Source organism: Sphaeramia orbicularis, chromosome 16, assembly GCF_902148855.1.
Source record: "Sphaeramia orbicularis chromosome 16, fSphaOr1.1, whole genome shotgun sequence".
NCBI classification, from domain to species: Eukaryota; Metazoa; Chordata; class Actinopteri; order Kurtiformes; family Apogonidae; genus Sphaeramia; species Sphaeramia orbicularis.
The window spans coordinates 37,160,861-37,187,744 of NC_043972.1; the positions used below are offsets into that span (position 1 = coordinate 37,160,861).

The 26,884-nt window shown below is 41.5% G+C and overlaps 1 protein-coding gene across 1 annotated transcript in view; it reads left to right on the plus strand.

The window, feature by feature from the left end:
• Nucleotides 1-6,260: 6,260 nt before the first annotated feature.
• erfl3 (Ets2 repressor factor like 3) overlaps nt 6,261-26,884 on the plus strand; it is a 54,954-nt gene continuing 34,330 nt past the window's right edge. Inside the window, 1 exon segment of the mRNA XM_030158756.1 lies at nt 6,261-6,916. Within this exon segment, the coding sequence (XP_030014616.1) occupies nt 6,895-6,916 (22 nt within the window). The 5' untranslated portion in view covers nt 6,261-6,894.

Here is a 26,884-nt window from a genome sequence, read left to right on the forward strand (position 1 = left end):
AACCATGTAGACGGCACACATTACTCAACAGCGCCTCTGCTATTTCCTTAGCAGAAGGCAACTTAGGCATAGGGATGAAATGAACCATCTTAGAAAATCTATCCACAACAGTCAAAACAGTAGTGTTACCGTCAGAAGGAGGGAGGCCCATCACAAAATCCAATGCAATCTCTGACCAGGGCCTCCTGGGGGTTGGCAGTGGTCGTAGCAGACCGGATGGAGATCTGCTTGAAGACTTACAGGAGGCACAAACAGGACAGGCAGCCACATACTCAGTTACATCCTTCTCCATTCCCCTCCACCAAAACCGCTGTTTAATAATAAACAGCGTTCTCTTAACCCCGGGGTGGCACGCCATCTTGATGGTGTGGGCCCAATGGATTACCTGGGAACAAAGGTTAGGGGGAACAAACAGCCGGTCTGGCGGAACACCATCCGGAACAGAGTAATTAACGAGTCCATCAGACAGTCTTTTCTATGTCCCACTGAAAAGCCCCCACAAAACAAGTGTCCGGTAATATAGTCTCGGGAATAGTAGGAGGGTCCTCAGAGTGAAACACCCTAGACAGAGCATCCGGTTTACCATTCTTAGATCCAGGACGATAAGACAGGGTGAAGTTAAAGCGGGTGAAAAACAGGGCCCATCTGGCCTGACGAGAGTTAAGACGTTTTGCTGACCTTAGATATTCGAGGTTTTTATGATCCGTCCAAATCAGGAACGGGACCTCCGTCCCCTCCAACCAGTGTCGCCACTCCTCCAGAGCCACCTTGATGGCTAAGAGCTCTCGGTTGCCGATGTCGTAATTCCTCTCTGCCTGGGAGAGTCTCCGGGACAGAAAGGCGCACGGATGGAGCTTGTTGTCCTTTAGCGATCTTTGTGAGATGACCGCCCCCACTCCTAGATCGGAGGCGTCGACCTCTACCACGAACTGCAGGGACGGGTCCGGCACGGCCAGGATGGGAGCCGAAGAAAAGGCTCCTTTAAGGCTGGAAAAAGCCTTGTCCGCTTCTGGACTCCATCTAAACACAGACTTGGGAGACGTGAGACTATGCAGGGGGGCAGCCACTCTGCTGAACCCCCGGATAAACTTTCTGTAGAAATTAGCAAATCCCAGAAACCTCTGAACTTCTCTCCGGTTAGACGGCGTAGGCCATTCCTTTACCGCACTAACCTTTTCTGGGTCCATCTGGACCCTCCCCTCTGCGATGATGAAGCCCAGGAACGAAACTGATGGACGATGAAACTCAAACTTTTCTGCTTTAACAAACAGCTGATTCTCGAGGAGCCTCCGTAGCACTTGACGAACGTGCTGAACGTGTGATTCCTCGTCTGGTGAAAAAATCAGAATATCGTCCAAATATACAAACACAAAAACATTTAACATGTCCCTGAGTACGTCATTGACCAGAGCCTGAAAAACAGCTGGGGCATTGGTTAAGCCAAAAGGCATGATGAGGTACTCGTAGTGACCGCTAGGGGTGTTAAACGCCGTTTTCCACTCATCCCCCTCTCTAATTCTAACCAAATGATATGCGTTATGGAGGTCCAGCTTAGTGAAAACTTTGGCCCCATGCAACAACTCAAAAGCGGACGACATAAGGGGTAGAGGATATCTATTGCGCACAGTAATGTCATTTAAACCCCGGTAATCAATACAAGGTCTCAGAGACTTATCCTTTTTGTCAACAAAAAAGAATCCTGCCCCTGCAGGTGACGAGGAAGGTCTAATAAGGCCGGCAGCCAGTGACTCGTCAATATATTTCTTCATAGCTTTAGTCTCAGGACCCGACAGGGAATACAATCTCCCCTTAGGGGGGCTGGTACCAGGGCGCAGTTCAATAGCACAGTCATATGGTCGGTGTGGAGGAAGAGCTGTAGCCTTAGATTTACTGAATACCTCCTTAAGGTCATGGTAACAATGAGGGACCTTCTCCAAGGCAGGAAATCCTCTTCACTCTTTTTAGGGAGGTTGACCGGAGCCACAGAAATCTGCGGAACTTCAGAAAATGTCACAAGAGAGTTAGTACAAACACGATGGGTCTCACATCCTCTTCCCCAAGACTGGACCTCCCCCGTATTCCAGTCAATATGTGGCTCATGTAGTTGAAGCCAGGGGAAACCCAAAATAAGGGGTTGTGAATCAGACTTGTACACATGAAAGCTGAGATTCTCTGTGTGCCCATCAGAAAAACGCACACTGACAGCTTGAGTACGGTGAGTTACACGACATATGACGTGGTCATCCAGGGCCCGGGCTTCCAACGGACGCTGTACAGGGACCAGATCAAGGTTCAGTCTCTTGGCCAGGTTAACGTCCATTAAATTAGCGTCTGATCCGGAATCGATCAGAACGGGCAGCTGTAGAGACACAGAATCAGAACAGAGAAAGACCAGTGGAAACTGACGAGGTGAGGATGAAAGACATACTGTCCTACTTAGCAGCGACCCCTCACCTGATTTGCCCTCAGGCTTCAGAGGACAGCTGGCGACTCTGTGGCCCCCTTGTCCGCAGTATAGACATAGACCCTCGGTTAGGCGACGTCGACGTTCTTCTGCGGAGATATGGGTACGACCCAGCTGCATGGGTTCCTCTTTAGGAGTTTTACCAGTTTCTTTAACAGGGAACCGAACAGACTCTCGAGCAACCACAGAACCAGACGAAGCAGATGAGTGATTCTCAGATCCTTCTGCCTGCCAAACTGAGTCCTGATCAGCGACCCGGACAGCCTCAGCAATGACGTCATCCAGAGAATGGAGCGGTTGACGAAGCGCCATCTCTCGGCCCACCGAGCGACACAAGCCGCTCAAAAAGGCAGTAATCAAGGCCTGATTGTTCCAGCCTGATTCTACCGCTAGGGACCGAAAATCACTTACATACTGCCTAATAGACCTTTCTCCCTGTCTTAGCCTCATTAGCTCGTGTCCGGCTAGTTGGCCTCTAACAGGGTGATCATAAACCCTTTTAAGTTCAGCCACTAAACATGAAAAAGACTGAACTGCCGGTGAGCCTTGTTCAAAAAGAGCATTGAAGTAGCTCAGAGGAGGGCCTTCCAACAAACTAGCAACATAGGCGATCTTAACAGAGTCTTTAGAAAAACGAGTGGGTTGGGAATCAAAAATGAGCTGGAGCTGGGTGAAAAAATTGCGACAAGTGTCTGGGTTACCTGAATACTTAGAGGGAGGAGGGATGTTAGGCTCATCCGAACCTCTCACAGGCGGATAGGTAACCCGTGACTCGCCTGAAGCGGCAGCGGCCGCGGCCTGGGTACTGGAGAGCAGCGTGACCTGTGTAGTGAGTTGGTTCATCTTGTCTAGCAGGGTGTGGAGGGCTTGGTCATGTCCCCCCAGTCGCTGCCCCTGAGACTGAATTGCCTCCCGGACCTGATTAAGTTCTGCTGGGTTCATGTTTTGGCCAGTTCGTACTGTAATGCTGCTAGTACGAACCCAGAACCCAAATGCAGAACTAGGAGGCGGATGTAAAAGTTTACACAGTTTATTAAATTCAGGTATCACAAAAATACTGGCTGTGATAATGAACAGGATCTTGAGGACAGCAGCCAAGGAAGTCCTCGAGGGATTCGTCCTCCAGGCGAGGGACACGAACCCATGGTTAGTCTCCGGGTTTTGAGTCGGCACGCCGACTAGGGAGAAGCAGAGGGAGGTCAGGGACGGAAACAGGTCAAACACGGGAGAGCAAACAGACAGGCAACAGGACATAGGGGTAAAGCTAGCTCACGTACCAAAAACCAGGCGAAGAGGTCAAAATCCAGGAAGGCAGATGGAGGCAGACAAAACCGACAGGGAGCAGGCAAGACAGGCAAAAACAGGATGACAAAACGGGTCGAAACACAGGTAGGCAAACGAACAGACAGGATCAAAACGCTGGTAAGTAGACTACGAGAGAATACGAACTGGCGTCTGATCAGGGGAAAGGACAGGGTATAAATACACAAAAGGGAGGGAAGACAACGAGACACAGGTGGAACACATCGGGGCGGAGTCAGGTAATCAGGGAAAAGGTGAACACGAACCAGGAAGGGAAGTAAAGACAACAGACAAGACACATGAGGAAAACTTAACAAAATAAAACAGGAAGTGGCAGACAAACATAAAAGACAGACAACACCAGACTAACGTCCGGTAGCAGGCTTCACACTTTATTGTAGTTTTAATAGGCTACATATGCATATCATAGTCATTTGACATAACTTGAAAATTTAAATCACCATACATCTTTGTCTAGAAAATATATATGTGGGACTATGTCACCTTATGAAGCAAATTCATGTCATACAGGGTGGGGAAGCAAAATTTACAATGAACATTTAGTTGTTTTTTCTCAGCAGGCACTACGTCAATTGTTTTGAAACCAAACATATATTGATGTCATAATCATACCTAACACTATTATCCATACCTTTTCAGAAACTTTTGCCCATATGAGTAATCAGGAAAGCAAATGTCAAAGAGTGTGTGATTTGCTGAATGCACTCGTCACACCAAAGGAGATTTCAAAAATAGTTGGAGTGTCCATAAAGACTGTTTATAATGTAAAGAAGAGAATGACTATGAGCAAAACTATTACAAGAAAGTCTGGAAGATACTATTAAAGAAGAATGGGAGAAGTTGTCACCCAAATATTTGAGGAACACTTGCGCAAGTTTCAGGAAGCGTGTGAAGGCAGTTATTGAGAAAGAAGGAGGACACATAGAATAAAAACATTTTCTATTATGTCAATTTTCTTGTGGCAAATAAATTCTCATGACTTTCAATAAACTAATTGGTCATACACTGTCTTTCAATCCCTGCCTCAAAATATTGTAAATTTTGCTTCCCCACCCTGTATATTACATCTGTGTATGAGTTTATTGTACAACTGGGTTTTTTGGAGATTTTAATTGTTAAATATAAGCTTGGGGGACTTCAGTCCTTGTGTTCAAATAGGAAGGTATAGCAAATCTTAAAGCTGAGAGGTGTTGCTCTCAAGCTATTGAAGAATACATTCATTTAATCCACTGTCAAGTTATTAAAGTAGTGCTCAGTGATACAATATAAGTGGAAATAGGAGCAGGCAGCTGTGTGATTACAACTATAATTTTCCCACCACAACAAATAGGCAGGGTTTGATCTTGTCTGAGTTTATTACATATCTACTATTGACTTTAAAGAACTTCTGACTGACTCTCAACATGTGATTTTAAACATATTTTGCATGGATCTGATGGATCTATGTAGTTGAGTAGATATATGTGTGAAGCTGTTGCTAGGAGTTGAAGTTTTCCTACTTCACTAGGACCAAAAATATATTATTTTCTTTTTTATATTGTTACACAATGGTTACAATTATCCTATGACAATTAATCTATTAATTGTTTGACTGTTCCTTGATCTGTGTCAGCATGTATGTATTTTGTCAAATGCTTAGTCTTTGCTGATTTCAGTGTTATTTTGTCATACGGTTTTTTGTTTGTCTTAGTGTTGTTTCTTAAGAGCTTAACCAGGGACATGGTCTGCAAATTAGCTTTGGCTACAAATTCTTTACACATTGCATTGGTGCATAGTTGCAAATGTAATAATGTATGCAAGCTATGCAAGGTATGTAAATGTATTCTCCCTGTAAAAGATTTTAAATAGATTAAAAAAAAAAAAGTGAATATTTTATTTATTTCTATAGTTTGTAGTTTTGTTAATTTTTTTCAATCAGCTCTGGAAATCATGAAATTTTATGATAGGCCTGCTTTAGTTTTAGCAAATCACAGACACAATGACACAACAAGACAGTGTCAAGCTATCTGTCCTTGCTTGTTTGTGGTTTGAATAGTTACATTTTGAAGGCACATTCATTTTTTTTTAAAATTTCTCTCGAAAATGGTAAAGTTTCTCAATAGTTTTATACCACTGTCGTAACACCGACTTTGAGTTTCCTGTTTTCAGCCTTAATCACTATCTGACGCTGTCTGATTCAATTTGCCACTTGATAATTATTATAATAGAAGTGGTCTAATTACCAGGCCGACCACTGATTGACGCAAATGAACACCGTGAGCAGAGGCACTCTCGCGCCGCTCTGGAAATCGCTGGACGCGGATGTGATATCACCACGACGAGCGCGCTGTGGCGGTCACCAAGGCAACGCCGCGTGCTGCAGTGACGCCAGCCCAGGTCCCGGCTCGTGGTGAGTGGGCGTGACTCGCCACGTTAGCCCCCCCTCCCCTCCCCGTCAGTGTGGGCGGGCCCCGCACAGAAACACGACACCCCGAGGACGGAGCGAGGCACGGGGGGAGGAGAGAGTAGCACTGAGTGGTGTGAGAGTGAGTGGAGGACTAAAAAAAGTGTGCAACGAAAGAGAGGTTCATCTGTAATTTCTGTCAAAGAAGTAACAAAGCTTTACTGCGAAAAGATGTCAAACAGCGACGAAGATGCCGGTGAGACGGAGTAAACAGCTGACGGACACTTAACGAAACAACTTGTTTCAAACAGGCTGTTCCTTCGGTCGGCTCGACTCGGGACGGTCGGCCGTTTTCCGCCGCAACTTGAGCAGATTTCATCGCTATTAGTTACGGGACGAGACGCGAGGACCGACAGTTAGTTCTGAACCGCTCGGCTCGCGGAGAAAGCCAGCCCCTTGGTCGGTTTGGTCGGTTGGCGGAGAGCCGGGGAAGCCGACCGAGAGAGCGCGCGGCGGCGGTAGCGGCGGCTGGGGAACAGAAATCCGCTGGAGCAGTGGCCACAGAAGTTTGCAGTGTGTCTTCACCTAGTTTTCCCGATTGGGAACTTGAGGGGGAGGAAGCGGCCGAGAGACTGACTTTTGTTTCCACAAACCAACTTTGTGGAATTCATCTAGTTTCGCAAACTTCATCCGCGAGCTACCCTGAGAAGTAGACACCGAAAGAATGAAAACACCTGGAGATAGTGGTAAGTTTACGTGACTCCAGTTGTGACTTTGTTGTCTTTTGTTTGCTGTTGTGGGTCCAGCTTCCATTGACACCATTACTGAGTGATTAAGAAGCCAGATAGTTACTAGCCCCGACATTAACCTGTTGGTTTCAGTTGCTCACAGTGTAGTCCGCGGTTCAGCTTAGATAAGACACTGAAATCTGGTGCAGGTTTAGCACTGTACTCCTGTTCGAGAGGAAGTGGTTTAACTACTGTACAGTTGTTACAGCGACATCCTCTGTGTCACCCTGACAACCTAATTTCACCATCCAGCACCTTTCACAATACAAAGTGAAAATCCTAGAAGCACTGACGGTGTGAGTGAGTGTGTGTTTGTTCTGGCTGACTCAGATGTGTTGATAAGTTAACGTCTATCCTCATGGTGGTGGTGTTGAGGTGACTGGATCCGGTCAGGTCCACAACGACCCAGCTGATATTAACCCAGTCACTGAGCCTACATTTGTCAGGTACTTGGCCTGTCAGCATATTGAAGTGAGACAGAAAGGAGGGGGGTTTCCAGTAGTCAGCTGAGCTCTGTGTGTGTCTGTTTGTCTAATTCCTGAAATGCTTGCATAAGTTTGTTCTTGCTTCTCTCTCCAGAAGTCAAAGCAATTTTTATTCTGAAAGGAGGAAGTTAAAGTACAATCATTTTCGCCAGCTATGCATTTTATTGCTGCTGAGTGACGGTAATAAAACTCACCTTTTTGACTTGACACTTTTAGATGACATAAAATAAATGTTTGTACTTGTGCACAAGACATAGCAATTGAAACCCTCAGTTATCTAAAAAAACAAAACAAGTATCACCTATTTTTAATGAATTGTTTTACCTCCAGGAATAATGCGTTGACACTCTAAGCATCTGGCACAGGACCATGTGGTGTGACTGACAAACCGTGTGGGATCCTTTTCCACTTGGGACGTTCCCCTGATCCCCTCCCTTCCCCCACCCCGTCCCCTCCTGACTCCCGCTGCACCCAGCCTTCGCCCCTCAACTCTCCACATTCCTGCACACACACACCCACTCCCCGCAGCAGCCCAGAGGAGCCTGCCATGACATCACACCACATCCCACCACAAAGTAGCCCTTTTATTACAAGGAAAGCTGTGTTTGTGTGTGTGATAGCAGCAGTCCGCTTAAGTGCTTCTGGGAAGGTACTAAAAATTAATAGTGCTTAAGTTATGGGTTGTAGGTATGTGGTTGGAGTGTATGTTTGTGTTGTAGGTTGGCTGTGTTTGTCATCTGTTCTGCAAATGTAAAGAATGTTAACTGGTCTTACTACCCGTTTGTGCTCTGGTTGGTTTGGAGTATGTGCTGCAACTAAGCAAGTACATTTTTTCACATTTACTGCTGTATAGTTTGTGTAAGGTAATTGTGAGATTGGTTATTTTCTGCAACTTCATTGATTTCTTCCCTAATTGCTTCAGACAAACTTCACTTTGAATCAGCTCCAGTTTGCTGAATCTAAATGTCATCAGGTTATTTATCAGTTATCAGCACTGAATTTGATTAATTCTCCGTTGATCATGTTAGATAAACCCCTTAGGACTCGTTGGTAAACATAGCAACACTCTTCCAAAGATATTACTTAACAACAGACTGATCTTATAACAGAACCTTTAAATAGTTGAATTATTGAACTGCTTAATCCGTGCTGCTGCCCTGCTCTGTCTGATCTCCTGCTGTTGCCCTGCTGCATTTGCAATCAAGAATAGTTTTAACCCTTAACCTGTGTGTAGATGGAGTAATTCAGAGTGGACACATTAGTAGAGTGTGAGGGGATACAACCTATAAGAAAGGATATGTGTAGGATAAAAAATGTAATCATCTTTCCCAGGATGTTTCGGTGCTTTAGGATTACATCCTGTGCGGTAAGCTGCTGCTGCCTCTGTGGAGTTTACATCTTCTCCTTTCTCTCCATCACTGGACACTTCCCATGCACTCCCATTTTGCAGTCATTTCATTAGCCTGGCAAATTATTATATTTCTGCTGATACTGAATTGATGTGATGACGCAGGAAATGGTATGGCTGCATCTGTTCTTGCAGACAGACACGTGCTGTTTCTGTGTTGTTGCAAAGTTTCCTGTTTTATTTCTGTTGATATCAAATCAGAGTTGCTGCCTGATGTTATCTGATCCTTAGAGGCAGAGTAGAGCTGACTGACAAATAACATTTTCATTGGCATTGTGATGAGTATGGGCAATAAACAAATTGCCAAAAAGTGATGCACAAGAAAGTCGAAAAGAAGTACAGAAATTAATAGATAACTGAAAATTATTGTCTTACTTGGTTGTGTGCAGTTTGTTCACTTAAGGTATATGTAAAGTTATTTACTTTCTTTTACTGTTTAGGGTCTATGTTAGCAATATGCCTATTAAAACAGAAAGACATAGAACCGGTTTCAGTATTTGTTCAATGATGTAGAGTTTCTTAATATTATGCAGGCCTAATTCAGAGTATTCCACAGGTGGCAGAGAGTTTTTCTACCTTAATATTCTCATTTATATGTACCTCAAAGGCTCTGATAATAAGTGATGAAACTCTACTGACAAGCAAAGACACACACCAGGATAACTGGCCCACTTTACAGTATGTATCTCCCTCTCTAATATGTCCACACCCACCCCACACACACTTACACCTTTTGTGTTTCACTCGTTTCCCTCCGTTCCTTCCCAAGGGATACAATTTTTTCTCCTGCCACCTCTGTCATTCTTTCCTTTCTGACGGGATAAGGACTGGTGTGTGTCTTTGTGTGATGGAATTGCATGGTGGGACCCCTGGCTCTGGAGTGGCCATTGTGTGTATGTGTGTGTGGAGTGTGGGACAATGGTGGGAGTGGGGCAGGCCCTGGGGGTGATTGTGTGTGGACTTGTGGGGCCAGGGACCTCTCATTGTGCTCATAATGGTACAGAGTAGCTCATAGTTTGGTGGTGCTTTTGACAAGTGAAGAGACCGCACTTCTGCATGCGTGTGAAACGTGGACGTGTGAAAGAAAGAGCCCACTTTTCATTAGTCATTCATTTACGTAGTTTAATCATGATTGTTTTTCTTTTTTTCTTTGTGCTCCCCACTGATTCCGTCGATTGATTGGCATTGCTGTGGATTTGTTGTAGTATTTATTTGAGATGCACACAGTCCCGCCTTATGATGTGATAAGGCAGTAGACAAAAGGGTAGTTTGTCAGTAAAGAATTGAGAGAGAACATTTCACCTTTTCCCTGTGTGGGTTTATGTGTGCTGTTGCGAGCATATGCTTTTCAATCTCAACAACCACTGTGATGATAAGCGTAGTGATTAGCCTTATCTGTGAAAACTCCCATGCAGTGCTGACCACAGCAAAACCGCTGCCTGCCTTTATCCCAATACAGTTTTACCGCCTGGTTTATGGGACAGTGCCCTGCTGTGATCAGGCTCAGCCAGCATACTTAAAGCCTGAAACAGATGACGTCCCACAACAAAACTGGTTATCTCTATTGTATGTTAAGCATGGACTGATTGCTGGTGTGAACATATGGTATATATTGCTAAAGCTTTAAGCAAAACATCTTTTACTAACAAGATTGTAGGCTAAAATCTTAAGCAGGCTTGGTTACAATTGTGAGATTTTTTTGAGTCACAGTTTATATTTATAAGTGGAGAAGATAAGGTTTAAAGAAGGCAAAACGAATTGTGTGGTGGAGGCAGTCTGACCCACTTTTTATTGTCGCAAGAGTTCTTTATACAACTTTTGATATGGTCGTCTGCAATGCTAAGTTGACAAATGACTTCTGGTGGAAGGGCCTCCAGTTGTGGAAATGTCTGTATTTAGCCAGGAATGTGACCAAAGTGAACAATGTGCTCAGCCAGTCGACACTAATGGACCTCCCCGCCATTAGTCCTGTGCCGCCCTTGACCAGGGAAACTGGGAAGACCACAGCCAGCAAGGCAGCATTACCCTTGACGGCCTGCGTGCCTCTGACTGCCTCTGACCGCTGTCCAGCGCTGCTGTTTGTCCCTGCCCCACAGACCCCCACGTTAACCTCAGATCTGGCCATCAAGTCCTATGGATTATCTATCGGCTGTTCTGACTTGGCCGTTTGATCAACTGCCTTGTTGTGATGTTCAACGCTAAAGAGGTCCATTTAAAATTCACTTTTTACGCTGATGACATGGCAGCAGAACTAAATGTGTCCTGAGGCTGTGTGTACATCTGTTGTGTGTATTGAGCCTAGTTTTACTGTGATGCCATTGGTTGTAGCCTCATCATGACCTTGTATTGACTGTATTGGTTATTGGTCAGCAAGGCTAATGGGGTGGGCCTGTAGTTTTCAAAGGACAAACCTTTCACAGATAACTGTTCTACTTTTGAGAAATGTGCGCAAGTAGAAATGCACAAAACGTACACACACAAACACACTGCTGCTTTTTATTGGAATTCTTGGACCTCCCACATTCCTGCTTAGAAGGTTAATAGTTGCCGGCTGTGCTGCATTACACATGAGGGGGAAACACAACAGTTCCTATCTTAGTAAGCCTTTTCTGAACAAACTCAAGAGTCAAGCATGCATGCATTAATACATTGGCATTTTGGTAAAGCTATACGTAACATATCTGCATTTAAATATGTGATTATGATTAGGCCTCTGTTATATAGTTTATTGACACATGTACGTCACATAATGTTCAAATACGAAACAATTCAATATGGTTTCTATCATTTGGTTGCCTGTCAGTGGCATCATTTCCCCTTCAGATTTAGGATTTGGTTACTTGCAGAACTTTTTTTTTTTTTAGAATGAAATAACACAACTTGAATATGTGCGTCACTAAACATAATGTGATTAACACTTCAATACATTACCATTTTTATCAACATTATCTGTGCCTGAATCACTTCAAATTTTCAGCAGATCATTGTCAAACTATAGTTTTTATTTTTAGTCAGAGTCCCCTAGTGGCAGAAAATCCATACTGTGAATATAATAGCCTACCTCATAAGTTAGTTATATGTAAAACTGGCTGTAGAATTTTTATAACAATGTGCATTATTTTAATAAGAAAATGCATTGAGTTAATATTAGCCACTGAAAATGTACTCAGCCATGTACATACACACACACTCACCAAGGGTTTCATTTCAAATGGGTATTAAAATACATTTTGAGAATGCAGTAGGGTGTGTAAGTGTGCAAGGATTGACCTACACTGTTCAGCAGCTGTTTGTGTATTTGCGCATGCATGTATTGTAATGTAATATGGGGAGTTTACAGGCCTACATTGTTGTAGAGGTGAGTCAGTGTGAGGCGCAGAATGGCATGTTTTTGTAAAAGAGTATCAAGTGAGTATATGAAGAGGAATAGGGATTATTAGGCGAGCAGTTCTGTTATGTGTCAGTGTGTGTGTTAATGTATACATCTTTGCTTGTTGGGTGTACTTTGCGCATAGCAGCTTCTTGGTGACAGCGTTGGCACTGAAACTGATCTGATGACTTGAATGTGCCTGCATACACACTAGACACACACATGTGATGGTCAGGTAACTCTATTCCCCTGATCCTTTCAGACGGGAGGTTTTATTTTGGATCCTCACAACACAATGATCTGTCCTTTAGGTTAGAGCCTAGAGTGTCACTTCTCTGGTTGTTAAGAGTATAATCACGGTGTAACCTGTCAACGCCATGACAGCACTTTGTCATTCAGTCAGTAAGCTAACTCTTCCCATAACTCTTTACCCAACAGTGGACCAATGCACGACTCCTGAATGCATCACAGCCATGCAGCCAGGGTTATAGCACATACATGCACAGAGACATTTCTTCTTATCCTTTAGTGATGGCGCTACACCCAATGGTGGCTTTTTTTTTTTTTTGTTGTTGCCAGTAGCAGAGTTCTGAGACTGGTGTTGTAATGTATACTCCTAGTCTACGTACTTTTAGATTAACCCCAATAATGCTGGTCATGCTGAGGGCATCTTTTCAGTAAGCAATCAGTGCAGTTAGGTTGTTAATGTAGCTCTATTCAGATCAATAGTGCTGGATCTGGTTAGTGAAAATTAAAATTGACTGGCAAGTTCTTTGTATCTCTGTATGTCATGTTAGGTTTCAGTTTGAACACAATACCAGGCAGTGTACTGAGTGGGGATGTATGGTTCACTCTAATAGTCTAGCAGTCTCAAAGTACATCATTGCATTTTCCCCTGCTATAACTCTAGTGTGTGTAAGAGTTGAGGTTACCAGTATGCTATGTTTTTCCTGTGTTTAAAAAAAAAAAAGGAAGATAAAAGTGCTATGTGTGCGTGATAGAGACTTGCTGTGTCGCTGTCCCAGAACACTGACTCTGTGAGGCAGTGGAGTGGAGCTCCTAACCCCTCTCTAACCCCTTAAGTCCAGTGCAGTCAGCAGACACTCCCTGCAGAAAGGCAGCAGTGTTTGAATAGTTCCTCTGGCTATTTTTATCTGGGAATCTGCCGCTGTGCCGGACCCAGGGAGCGGGGGTGGAGGGCAAATATCTAATCTAATTTCGGACGATGGGAAGTCACCAAAAGTACTTCTGTGCCACTTACATAGTGTCGATATTTTGTGTGTATGTTTTTGTGCGGCTGTCTGCCAGGTATTGAAATGCTGTCTGGCGCCAAATTAAACTTTCTCTCTTGTCACCCTCCTCCCATCCCATCCCCTCCCTCCCTCTCCCCCCCTTCCCCCCATTCCTTTCCTCTCTCTGTTTCTCTGTCTCTTTCGCTCCACCCCATGTAAGGAATGCAAGATCACGTTTGGAGCGTTCTTTTCGACCAGTCTTTCCTCTTCCTCCGACTGTCTGCATGCTACTCTATTCTCCTGCAGTCTCTCACCCCTTCCATGTTCAGACTTGTTCTTTTCTCTACGTCACTGCTCAGTTTGAACTTTGAGCCAACTCATCACAGGCTGGGGGAGCGAGAAAGTTATGTGCATACGCAATCCATGACAAATCTACGTTTAAAAAAAAAGCCTGCCTGTGTGCAGATCCTACAGTCAGAACTGCTAAACCTATAGTGTTCGGAATTTGACTTAATCATATTACAAGGGAGGTCGAAGTTAATCTTTTTTGAACCCCATAAGTAGTAGATTTTTATTAATCTTATGAAATTGCCCAAATGGTTGCCAAACTAGCCCTTCTGAAACAAATGCTGCTGTTTGGCTAGCCCTCTGACTTTTGAGCCAGATGGAGCCGTGTGTGTGTGTGTGTGTGTGTTTGTGTATTTTCATTTTCAACAGACTTGTGTGTTTATGCACCTACACAACGTCTCTATAGAGGAGTGAAACCTTTTTAAGCATCGATTGACCCTCCCATCCCACCATCCTCTCCTCCCTCTCACTATCATTTCTGTGTCACCAATCCATGGACTAATACCCCAGTGGCAGCTCCTCTTCCATTAGCCTCCTCCTCCTCTTTCCTGCTTCATGTCACCCAACACTTTCCCTCCGTCTTTCATTTGATGCCCCGATTTACCAGCCGACATGACTTGATGAACAGAGGTAACATGGTGGTCTGCTAACATGACTCAAATAGTATAGAAACGTGCCAGTCACTGTCTTTACAGTTCAAGGTTTTCAAGGTCTTTGGGAGTACCCTTGAATAGTGCAGACACGAGGTGAAAGTCAGACACCACAAACTGGGATATAATGCGAGTTGGCCTGAGTATATGTCGGAGTTTCAACATATGTCATACACCATTAAAACACATCCAGCTGTGTGGCAGAACCCAGTGTGGTAGATTGCACTTGCAGCAGGACAAACATCTGACTATTTTTGCCTGTCGGCCATCAACATCTTAAATGTTAATAAGATTTCCTTCCTCCAGGACTTTTTCTTGGCTTTCCAGGTCTGTGTATGTGTATGTCTGTGTGTGTGTCTCCCAGCCAGTATATCTCTGTGTGTGCGCGGCCTGAGAGAGACTGAATAATGCATTGGATCATTGGAAAAGTATTTATAGGAAAGCAGAGTGATTAAAGTTTAATGATGAAGCTGGCCATCAGTGATGCACATCATATAGCATATCCTCCTCCACACACATGCACGCACGCATGTATGCACACACACACACACACACACACACACACACACACACACATTTCTCAAGGACTTTGTCCATTGGTGACTGTACTTACCAGTCCTTTAGGGCCTCAGTGATCCAAATATCCAGCTTTCAGATTTCTTTTGTCATCTTGGTCATCATTTTTTCACTCCAGGCTGTCAAAGACTGGGCTGCATTTAAGATGGTTTTGTACATTTTCTGAGAATGCTGTTAAGTGGGTAATTTATACAACAGGCACTTGTTTGAGTTTCTGTAGTGTGAATTTTTTCATCTCAACAGCATTCCCTGTTTTCTCATCTTCCTTTTGAAGTATCATGTTGGTATTAGTACAGTCATATTATTAAATCAATGGTACAGGAGGCAGAGATCAACAAAACAAACCAAAATGTGAAATTGCACATCCTTTTCCTGTATCTCTCTCCTCTTTGTCTTTATCATAGACTGAAAATAAAGAGGGACAATACAACGCTGTTTCACGCTGTTTTGGAAATGTGTTTTGGGAGCTGCCATGTTGCTTCTGTGACAAGCCATAGATTCTGTATGAAGGCATCTGACAAATTCTTAAAATCTTGGCAGCGATTATTCATTATAGCTTTCAGTCACCCATTCTTATATCTTTGTCTGTAAAAAGATCACTGTTTTTTTTTTTTTGGAAACTAAAAGCAAAGCCAAGAGAAGCTTGGTTTTTGTTCAAAATTCAGACAATTGACTTATTTCTTCAACTATTCTCCAATTATTTATTGAAATTATTGCATTAAATAGAAATCTTTATTGATGACCATTCTATGACATTCATATGGTCGACAATCAGAAAAAGATATGGCATAAAATCTGAGTTTTTCTTCATGACATCAGAGTTATGCAGCTTGCCCAGTCCCCGTTGTCTGTGTACTATGTGCTGTGTGTGCACCAGTGCCTCTGTACAGTAGCCATACCCTGGGTCACAATAGTTTTATCCATGTCCATTTTTAGCATCAGATGTGGCCTAGTGAAATTGCATAACCAGGCAGTTGCATGCGGGTGGGCGCACACATATAGACCTACTGTACACACAATCACACATGCACACACAGTGATTGTTGTTTTAGGGGATTAAACCTTTTAATGAACAGAACAGTGAGCTCGATCCCCTGACCAGTCACAGGATGAGAGAGAAAATGTAAGCAAGAAAGAATCAAGAATGAAAGCACAAGGGGGAAAAAAGTGGAAGGGTAAATAGGGACAGACAGACATTTTGGCTCAGATTGTTACTGATTGAAATATAGACAGGGATTTTGAGATTTGAGGAATTAAAAGAGAGAGAATTGAATGTATTGTGGATGATAAACAGATTTCATTTGCATACTGTCGGGTACATATTGTGTCAGTCATTACACTGCCAGCATATGTATTTATGGTAAATAATAATATATTGTGTATGTGTAACCGTGGAAACAAGCCTTTAGCACAGAATCTTTCTCTTGCTAGAACATGCCAATCAAACATTCCGCTGTAACTACAGGAAAAAGAAAGAGTGAAGTGCTGTGGCCATAAAACACACACATACACATATACTGAGGTCTTTGTAGTTGCTCTCACACACGTTTCTATTTAACATCACACACATACTCGTGTACACTGCGTTCACTCCAGCTGGCCCCCAACCTTGTATCCTCACCGCGTGTGTGTGGGTGTTAACTTAGGAGGGCTTTTGTGCTGGTCTGGCCCAAGTATTAGCCGGGTTGTGCACTAAGGTACACTCTCTCCCTTAGGTTAGTTTTTACAGGAGGCAGAGTGCAGAGGTGTGTGTAGGAATGTAGGACCTGTGAGCGTATGTGTGTAAACAAAATTAAGACAATTTTGGTCAGTTTTTTGCCGTCATAATGCATTAATATGTGATTGGTCATGTCTGATCCATTTAACCAAATCAGCCCTGTCTACAGAGTGGGGAAGCAAAATTTACAATATTTTGAGGCAGGGATTGAAAGACAGTGTATGACCAATTAGTTTATTGAAAGTCATGAGAATTTATTTGCCACAAGAAAATTGACATAATAGAAAATGTTTTTATTCTATGTGTCCTCCTTCTTTCTCAATAACTGCCTTCACACGCTTCCTGAAACTTGCGCAAGTGTTCCTCAAATATTCGGGTGACAACTTCTCCCATTCTTCTTTAATAGTATCTTCCAGACTTTCTCGTAATAGTTTTGCTCATAGTCATTCTCTTCTTTACATTAGAAACAGTCTTTATGGACACTCCAACTATTTTTGAAATCTCCTTTGGTGACAAATCACACACTCTTTGACGTTTGCTTTCCTGATTACTCATATGGGCAAAAGTTTCTGAAAAGGTATGGATAATAGTGTTAGGTATGATTATGACATCAATATACGTTTGGTTTCAAAACAACTGACGTAGTGCCTGCTGAGAAAAAACAACTAGATGTTCATTGTAAATTTTGCTTCCCCACCCTGTACACAAAGAACATGACAGAACATAGCCTATGGCCATACCTTTAATATACCTATTTGTTGCAGAAATATTTACCTTGATTCACTGATGGGCCTGGCCAAGTGAGTAACGAAGTGAGAAAGCGCTGTGCAGCAATACAGCAATACTAATCTGTTTTTAAAAAATACTTTAGCAGCAACCATAATAACTCAAATTTAACATGCCATTAAGGAATATTAACCAAATATTTAATAAAAACATGAATTTAATATTATTGACAAAGAAACGGGATGAGGAAAAATATATAGCAGTTATTCAAGGTTTGGAAAAAATGCCAAAAAGTGCTGTTCCTCGAGGCAAGGGAAAATATTTAGCATATCACACTTTTCTTAATATATGAGAGTACATTATATCCAAAAATGAAACTGATATAATTTTTATTTTAGTTTTAAAAGACATTAATTCATGGTAATGGAGTGAGAATCCAAAAAATTAACAATGTGAGGTGTTTGTTAAAGTTTATTAAGATAATGATAAAATTATCAGTCTTTGGTGACATAAGTGTCATTACTATATTTAATACACATCTTTCTGCTGTTTTGTAGAATAAATAACATTCAAAATCCTTACAGTATTTAATTATTATGAAATATAAGATTAGACACAGGCATTTATTTTGAGCATATTTATTTTCTCATTGTTTTTTACATTCTGAATTTATGCTGTATACATTCATTTACAACCTTTACTGTTCTTAATTTGCATTGTATTCTCATAGATTTTCTAATATATCCAGTTGGAATTCAGGTACAAATTAAACACAGTTTTAGAAACTAGAGATATATGTCTTTCATGCTGAGTAATCAGAAGTATTGTTTTAGAGAAAAAGAAATTGACCCTGATGTTCACTTTCGCTTGGCCAGGCCATGATTACACACTGAATTACTATGTTTACATGTTCCAGTTTTATTCTGTATAGGGCAGTATTCCAAAAGTAATACGCATCACATAAACAGTACAATTAGGCCTCATTCCAATGAAAGGAATTTGTGATTATGACACATGGAATATGCTGATATTACTGAAATTTTAGGAGTATTCATTTTTACCAGTTTGCAACACACAGCCTCTTACGTGTTCATGGTCAGCTCTGTGGACTGTGCACAAACCAAATACCAAAGTGTTTGCAATTCTGTTCAGAAGAAGAAAATTACCTACTTTTAACACCCTGAAAGACTTTGTTATCAACAAAAATGATGCAAGAACAATTGGAAGGAATGAACGTGGCAGGCTATATTTACAAATAAGTCTACTTGAATTGAAAATTAGTTGTTTATTTTTTTCCAGGGTATGGACAACTGGGTGTAAATGGGACTTAGTGAAATGTACATTTTCATTAGCCATGTAAACAGCTTACTAGGAATACTGTCTTTTACAGAAGAAAATCTGCAATATTAAGTGCATACAGTGTAGTCCATGATCAGCTAGGAAGAATTTCAGTCAGTTTTTGGACTTTAACAGTCTCTGTTCACCCTATTTTTCTGAACTAAGTATAAGAAGTAGGCACTTTTATACAACACCTTTGACCCAATTACTATGAATAGTGTAACAAAAGGAATCACAGGGTTTTGTGGGTGTGCTAATTTAGAAATCACTGTTGGTATCCCAAATAGGATGTAAGCATCGATATCATTATGTTAATTATTCATATTAACAAAGATGATTCCATATTCCACAGCTACTGATCATATCTTTCTTTGTGTATGAAAAAAGTGATACATGCATGCAGTGATTTGAGATTTTGATGATTAGAAGCCTCTCTATTAAATCTGGTTACATTGTGACTATTAAAAGTGCGTGTGTAGGTGCTGAATCTAGCCTATTGTACCAAGGTGTGTGCATGGGTGTGTCATCCATTTTTGTATTGTGCAGGTGTAACTTTAAGCCCATACAGCTGTCACTGGCTGGGGAAACCCCCATGCTACCGTACACCTTGAACGAATGATCTGAGCCCTTGTGAATCAGCGTTCGGGACAATAGTCTGTGTACATGCTGTCTATATAATATGTGTGTTAGTTTCTTCTGTGTCTAACATGTAACTGAGAGGTCTCACCATTTTCACGTCCACACACACGTAACCCATGTACACACCCACACACTCACCACACACACGTACAAATAGAGAGGTAGTGCCTCATGTTATGAGTTCCACCGAGCGGAGGTAATTGGCGTGTGTTCATTCAGTTCTTACATAACACCATCCAAGCAGTGTACTGGCGAAGGGGAGAAAGTTCACTGCTCTTTGAGTCTCTCGTTCTCTCTCGCTGCCTGTCAGTCTTTAATTTCTTTGAACTTCCTTCCTTCCCCATCGCTCAGCCATTTCTCTCTTTGTTCACTTCCTTCTTTCTTATTTATTTCGCTTTCTGTTCTTTGTGGCACCTGTTACTTATGGTTTTTGCAAATTAATTTGTTTAAGGTTCACTCATAACGTTGGTATGTCAAGTTGTAACCCAGCCCAGGTCCTTTGTGTTGTAATCTTTCCCTCCCAGGCCTTGCTGTTAAAATATTACAATATTACCATTCCTACATTTGTCTAACCCCAGCATCTGTTAATGGAAAAACAGAAGTCAGCTAGCAAGTTAAAAAAAAAAGAAGCAAAATGTAATTAGTTTGAATTAATTAGCAGTTTCTAATATTGGGAGGTAAGAAATGTCTAATATGACTATTTCCGCTGATACACATTTTTTGCAGTGACAACTTATATTTGATGGTTGAAGTCATGTCACAAAGAAATTAAACTGTCAGGAAAAATTACTTCAGTTGTTATAAATAAATAAGCTGAATTAAGAAATTAAGTAAGTTTTTCTGCATATGTTCTGTAAGTAGTGTCTTCATATCAGCCAATATTGGAAAACACATATGCTGATAGTTTGATAGGCCGTTATTGCTTGTTTAGTCTGAACACCAGCTATGTATTGTACAACACTAGAGTGACAGATGATATTTCATTTGTGGTTGTGAATTTGTATGTAATTTTTGTCCTTGTGCAAACTATGGTTTACAGTTGTAATAATAATATTGCTAATTACATTGGACTTCAGTAAACATTAAATATATTTGGTCCATGTAGTGTAGGTATTTCTGAGGTTGTTGAAAGGCTGCAGTTGGTTCCAAGTCAAAGCTCAGATCAAGAACACAATCCTCTTTGTATTGTTTTGGAGGCACAACAGTGAGAATGACCTTACTTTAGTTGGATTTTGTTTGTGTGTATGTCCAGGATGAGACGGAGCAAAGAGGACTGGTCTCTTACAGTGCGGACCAGCTGTGTGTGTGCTGCTGAGCTCATTGCTTGGAGCAGATTGGCTGCATTTGTGTTGATGGGTGGCTGGCACCGTATAGTACAGCAAGGTGCGTAGAACAGGCTGTGATGGAGCTTGGTCACCTTGTAAGGTCATCTGCTTTATTCCTGTCACACAACTCTGCAGCTCTCCCTTATTCTCTTTCTGTATGGCTGTCCACTTATGTATTTTGCCACTCTTCTCTTAAGTTACATCATCATCAGCCTTTCTCTCTCTGTTTCTCTGTCTCTCGATTCCTCCCTCACTCTCTGGCGCTTGCATAACATCCAGCTTTATTTGCTCCAGCTGAGGATTCTAATCTTTCCCACGAGGCAAAGCGCGAGAGCAAAACGAGGAGAGCAGCGAAGAGGAGCTGGGCCAGCTGACCTTTCTAACCTGCCTGTGTGCACTGTCTTGTTAACTCAATCACTCCACCAATTAATGAGATCGAGGGCGACGCTTTGTTTACAGGCACCACCAACACAGTGCGAAAGTGTGTGGATGCATGTTTGTGGTTTTTGTCGTTAATGCCTTCAGTCTGTCATATTTAGTCTGTGTTTTGTGCTTGTGTACCGCTCACTGCTCCAGTGTGGTAGGTGCGTGGTCTCTCTTGGCAGCCCAGTGTGTTCATGGGGATAAACAGCCATTATCTGCACACACTGGCAGACAGACAGACACACACATTTTACACACACCTGGTAAGACCAAGATGATGTACACATCCTGCCATTGTGGACAAATGTGCTCATCACAGAGATAATGCACTCAATTGGCTTCAGTCCAACAAGACATATTATCACAGTAATGTATGCAAACACGATTGTGTGTGTTGCAGCTCCATGCAGAGCAATGTTCATTGATGCAAATTTTTCCTCTCTGACTTCTCTCAATCTCCTGTTCACAAGCACAAAAAAAGCAGTCTGCCGGTTGGCTGGTAGCGACGTCTGCGCGAGGTGAGCATTATGTAAGGCTGATCAACACTACTTAATCAGCTTTAGGAGACATGCTTAACAAGCTGACCAAGTGGGGTGGGGGTTAAAAGGAGGAGAGGCAAGCAGCAAAGAGGCAAAGGATTGTGGGACAGGACCAGGAGTAAAAGAAGAGGGATTGATGGAAAAACAGGAGAAACAGAGTGAAGGGCAAGAACAGTTGGGGAAGAAGAGAAAGTGGTGACAGGCGGTGACACGGCATGTGTCTCTCGTCACTGTTTACGACGGGATAAACACACACATAAACACGCTGTGCTCTGCCCTCTGTGTCCCCCTTCACAGCTCACTGTGACGCACAGTAGTAATTGCCAGTATCCTATATGTGTTTGTACAGTGTGTATAAAATATGCATGTACAAGACATGAAATGTATGTTTTGCTTGCTCAGTCATACCCACTCCACATCTTTGTGATAGAAGTAGTCCTTTGTCTCGGTTGGTTGCAGTCCATTTGTGTGCCCATTTCTCCATATTTGCTTGTGTAAGGCATGTTTTATGTGCTGGGATAATCCAAATTGTAGCAATTCACTAACCAAATTTAACTTAATATTGGTTACATCTGTTCAGTAGATACAAAAAATTATTCAGTACCTTAGTTTTGTAACTCTTGCAAATTTGGTTTAAGTCTTACTCATTCATATTTTGAATCAAGCATTAAACTCTTTGACTTTGATAAAACTATGTCCTTAATTTCACTCTTTATTGTGTTGTCAATTTGTTGCTCTTGTGGATTACCTCTGCTTAGAAAATTCAGAGTTAATTTCAGTCATGACAAGCATTTGTCGTGGTTTAGGACAATACATCTGTGTCTGTAACCTGTTCTATATTTCCTCTCCTGTTCAATACTCATCCCACTGCTTCTTCTCACCTCATCTCATGACCTTTCGCTGGTTTACTTTTCCTCCTCTCACAGTCCCAAAAACACGCACAAGTACACACTCACCTCTTAAGAATGACCAGCAGATGTGGACAGGGCTTTTTCCTTCATCTAAAATTAGACGCAGTAGAAGAATGGCAGGAAGGCGCACAGGGTTGGACGCACAAACAGGCGGGATAGGGTGGGGGCTGTGATGGGGAATCAGCAGAGTAATAGACTAGAAGTGGAGGAAGGAATAGGTTGATGGGACTTAGTGAAGTAGTGTGTATTTTTGGTGCTATTCACACACATTGCTGACGCACAGGAACCAGTCATGGCACAATGTCCACAAGCCTCTTGGATTCAGCATGTATTCCTGTGGGTTACTTTGTGTTGTGTATTAGTCCGTGCGTGTGGGGCTAGTGTGAAATAGATCTTGAAAGGCATTAAAAAGAAATGCATGTGAGAGGTTGAGTATTTCTTCCCAGTTCACTACCAGGACATATCACACAGCATTTTAAAACAAATATATACTGTATATGCTTCCTTAGTTTATCTCTATATATATTTTTGGAAGCTCCTATTTGTTTTATCAGTGCAATGTAGAACGAGACAAAAAATAATAACAAACAGAATACTGGAGACTTTCAGTCCATTGATGCCTCGTCCACACTAATGCAGATATTTTGCCAAACAGTTATTTTTCTTCTACGCTTGCGTAGTGTGTTATGTTGCAGAAACTGGGGTTTTCAAAAAAGCTTTCCATAATGAAGGTTTCTAAAAACTCTGAGATGTGTGTGTCCATGTGGACAGGGAAAATGGAGATTGGAAAGTGATTGCATCACACTCCATTTTGTGTGTGTCTGTTATTGCTTTGTTTGAGGAATCTGCACCTGAAACATCAAATCTACATGTATAAATGAGTGAATGACCAGCAATCGATTGACGTCAGCGTGATGAATACCTTTTGGAGACGTACTGGACCAGTGTTGCGTACAAATCCTCATTATGTAAAGAAATCACCTTATTAACCCAAACTAATGCTAAAGGTAACTGAAGTGAACTTTTCATTTCTGCTCACCTTTGTGACAGTTTAAAGCCTCTGCATCTGCTGCTTTCAGTATTATCCATAGTGTCTACAAGTTTAAGGCCAGAAACAATGGTTTGTTTGTGCATATGAACCAGTTTGTAGTCATTTTTTGCATTGTCATGTTCATTCGTTCATTTTCTGAGCCATTTAATTCTTGAGGGGGTCGTGGGGGTTCTGGAGTCTATCCCATCTATCAACGGACAAAGTCGGGGTAAACCCTGGATGTGTTGCCACTTAATCACAGACGCAGATCACGTGGACAAAAATTTAAAAAACATTTTTTATTTAAAGTTAGACAATAGAAAATATCCATGTAAGTGTGGACAGGTTTTGACAGGTCTCCCAAACACTGTGTTGCAGTTTAATTTGTCTGTGAAAAATCCTAATCAAAAGTAGAATATGCTCACTTCTCTAGTAACCAGTGAATCAGGCCTTTAAACTGAAGCCTGGTTGAGTTGCCATTACCAAGATGCAGTGCTGGTGTGTAAACTTGCCATCCCTAATTTTTTGTAATTACCTATTAGCACCTGTGATCACACAGCTCCAAAGCCGCTCCTTTCCCAAACAGCAGAAAGTTGTTAAACACAACACTGTTGGTTGGCAAGCTGTATGCCCTGTAAGTCCCCTGTCCCTGTGTCTCCTGTTCACTCAGCACCCGAGGGCCTGGCCACTAGCCCCCTGCTCTCCCCTTAAGTTATCTCTCCCTTGACGATTAGATAGTCCACAAATGTTTATGTATGTGTGCTGGATGGGTGCACATTGACTTCAAAGTTCTTAGCACACAAAAGCATTTTTTAATCTTTAGTAAAAAAGAAACAGAAGCTTAAGTTCTTATGTTTTAGTTACCTTTGTCTGGCTCAATGTGAATATTATGTGAAGGTAAGCTATCATTGCCATAGTTAGAACGAGAACAGTGAGAAAAACATGATTCCCCAGGGCCAGTCACCTACTCCTCTCTCACCTCTTGTCTGAACAACAGCACACAGCTCATAACAAGAAGTGCACACAAACACACACATGCAGCAAATCCAGAGGCTTCCCATTTGAGCTTTTGAAGATGAGTGTGAAGATGTTTTTCCGCCTGTTATGACTTGAGGATATAAAACACCGCTCCATCTGAACAGGTGTCATAGTGAAAAGGTGATGAGTGGAGGCTGTCTTTACTACACAGAGTAATAATGTCATTTGAGAGCAGTAAAATGTGATGTTACGTAAAGTGATAAACTAGATAATTGTGAATACACAGTGCAGAAGCAAGACTATTAAAAAATACTGGAAACAGCCTTTATGTCCAAACCTTATAGGATTAAAGGAAATGGAAGTAAAGGCTTTTTTGATACGAGAATCCAGCAACTCAATCTTTTGTCTCAGAATTTTTCTATCAGATGCATGTCCTGGAAGATACAGACGCTTATGTCATTAGTTCATGAGTGGCATATAATATAAGCAAAAAAACAGAAAAATAAAATCACACTGTTGCTTTTCCAGCATTAGGCTTGGAGCGTGCCATGTTTGGTTTTAACAACAACCAGACTGGACTGTCCATTAGTACATCACCAGTAAGTATCTTTCGAATAGAAAACAAGAGAGGATGGATACTTTACATTTTGATCAAAATAGACACATTAGTTTTTCATTATAAATTCAGGATCATATTATGTGTCACCGCATTGTTCAGTCAAATGTGAAATGCATTTTAAGGTGTACTACAGCACCTGCTTGCTGCACTATTAAGAGAAATAATTTGAATTGTGCAAGAATGCTGTTGCTCTGCAGACAGGAAAACCATAGACTGTTGGATTACATGCTTAGTATGTCAGACAGCAGAAGTGCATCCAACGAATTTCATGTTTGATTTATTATTGCACTGGCTCCTTAAATACATAAACACAAACTTCCCTTAAATTAACAGATGTCTGTGGTTCTAAATGCCACAACAAGAAGTTGTTTCTCCATGGTTTATTTATGGGGCATTAGCACTATTTCCTTTGCATTTTCACATGAATTTGCTGGTAGCAAACATGAATTTCAGTATTTTTGGGAGGATAACAGAACATGCTAGAAATAAACTTTTACTTTAAGTAACTTTTGCCAATCTTTTGTATTTAGTTTTATTCTTTCTCAAACTCAGCATGATCAGGTTTTTTTTTCCAAACAGCAGATGCTACAAGACAATGCATAGAAATGCATAGAAATGCATCATGCGCTACCGCTTTTACAATATGTTTTTCAATATTCAATAAATCTACAGAGAGATATCCAGAGGTAACAGAGGTAACTTTTCTGGAAGTGAGGGACGGTGTATGCCAAATTGTATAAATACTGAATTATACAACCTACTAGACATGACCTATTAACTGAAAAGGTGTGAAAGCTGAGTTAACACAATTCTGTTTCATATAGCCTTTAAGTCAATGTAGAGATATTTGTTCAAGATCATAAAAGGAACTGGATAACACACTTGTAAACACACTGAAACTTCAGTGAGTGCTATTGTCCTTAGCAATTCTACTACATCTATCCTTCTATACAAACAGTCTTTAAAGACATCTACATGTCCACACACCATTCTACTTCAGAGTGCACAGTTCTTTCATTTTTATTAACCTGAAAAATATCACAGAGACTGTATGCATTCACTGACTTTGATTAAAATAATGGCTTTCTAAAATTTTCTGGACAGCATAAAGTACCTGTGCCACAACCTGACGTGATAAGACTGGCCATGAAAATGGCACGACATAGGGCTGGGCAGTATGGAAAAAAATCATGTCATGACAATTTTTTTCATATCAGATGATATCGATATGTATCATAATATAAATCAAATCACTATTTTTGTCAAGCTTAAATTTCCCGTTACTCATAAGTTAGTTGTGAAGACATCAGAAGGTTGTTTTTGATTTAAATTTGATTTATTTTCTGTCAGAGATTGAACATGACAGATGTGCTGAAAAACATTATACAACTTTTTCAGATGAATAAAACAGGTACATATATTTAAAACTAAAAGTCTGACCAGCAGGCAAAATCTTTCAAGTTTTAAAAGGGAACACAAACAAAACAGACCATCTTCACGAAATAATGCCAGGGATATTTACATGGGGGTGCCTTCCTTAATTGCCATAACTGACGCAAACCGAAAATGAAACTTAACATACTTTGACCATCTGACTCCAGGCTCCTATTTT